The sequence below is a fragment of the Equus quagga genome, unplaced genomic scaffold (assembly GCF_021613505.1).
Source record: "Equus quagga isolate Etosha38 unplaced genomic scaffold, UCLA_HA_Equagga_1.0 HiC_scaffold_20323_RagTag, whole genome shotgun sequence".
NCBI lineage: Eukaryota > Metazoa > Chordata > Mammalia > Perissodactyla > Equidae > Equus > Equus quagga.
In genome coordinates, this window is record NW_025793079.1 from 2,262 (window position 1) to 2,839 (window position 578).

General features: G+C 66.6%; 1 protein-coding gene across 1 annotated transcript; it reads left to right on the forward strand.

Annotated features, from left to right (window-relative positions):
- Positions 1-5: 5 nt before the first annotated feature.
- Positions 6-572, forward strand: LOC124232071 (keratin-associated protein 4-7-like; the record flags this gene model as incomplete). The annotated part of the gene is made up of 1 exon (XM_046649049.1): positions 6-572. A coding segment is annotated over one exon (561 nt), but the record flags the coding sequence as incomplete, so codon positions are not given.
- Positions 573-578: the final 6 nt, after the last annotated feature.

A 578-nucleotide genomic window follows, 5' to 3' on the forward strand; every position in this document is an offset into this window, starting at 1 on the left:
TCTGCTCTGACCAGGGCTGTGGCCAGGAGAGCTGCTGCCGCCCCAGCTGCTGTCAGATCACGTGCTGCAGGACCACCTGCCTCCGCCCCAGCTGCAGCGTGTCCAGCTGCTGCAGGCCCCAGTGCTGCATTTCCAGCTGCTGCAGGCCCCAGTGCCAGCAGTCTGTGTGCTGCCAGCCCACCTTCCTCCGCCCCAGCTGCAGTGTGTCCAGCTGCTGCAGGCCCCGGTGCTGCATCTCTAGCTGCTGCCGCCCCAGCTGCAGTGTGTCCAGCTGCTGCCGCCCCAGCTGTGATGTGTCTAGCTGCTGCAGGCCCCAGTGCTGCATCTCCAGCTGCTGCCGCCCCAGCTGCAGCGTGTCCAGCTGCTGCCAGCCCCAGTGCTGCATCTCCAGCTGCTGCCAGCCCTCTTGCTCCAATTCTAGCTGCTGTGGCTCCAGCTGCTGCCACCCCTCCTGCTGTCTGCGCCCAGTCTGTGGCCGGGTCTCCTGCCACACCACTTGCTACCGCCCTACCTGTGTCATCTCCACCTGCCCCCGCCCTGTGTGCTGCCCCTCCTCTTGCTGCTGAATCTCTGCCCTG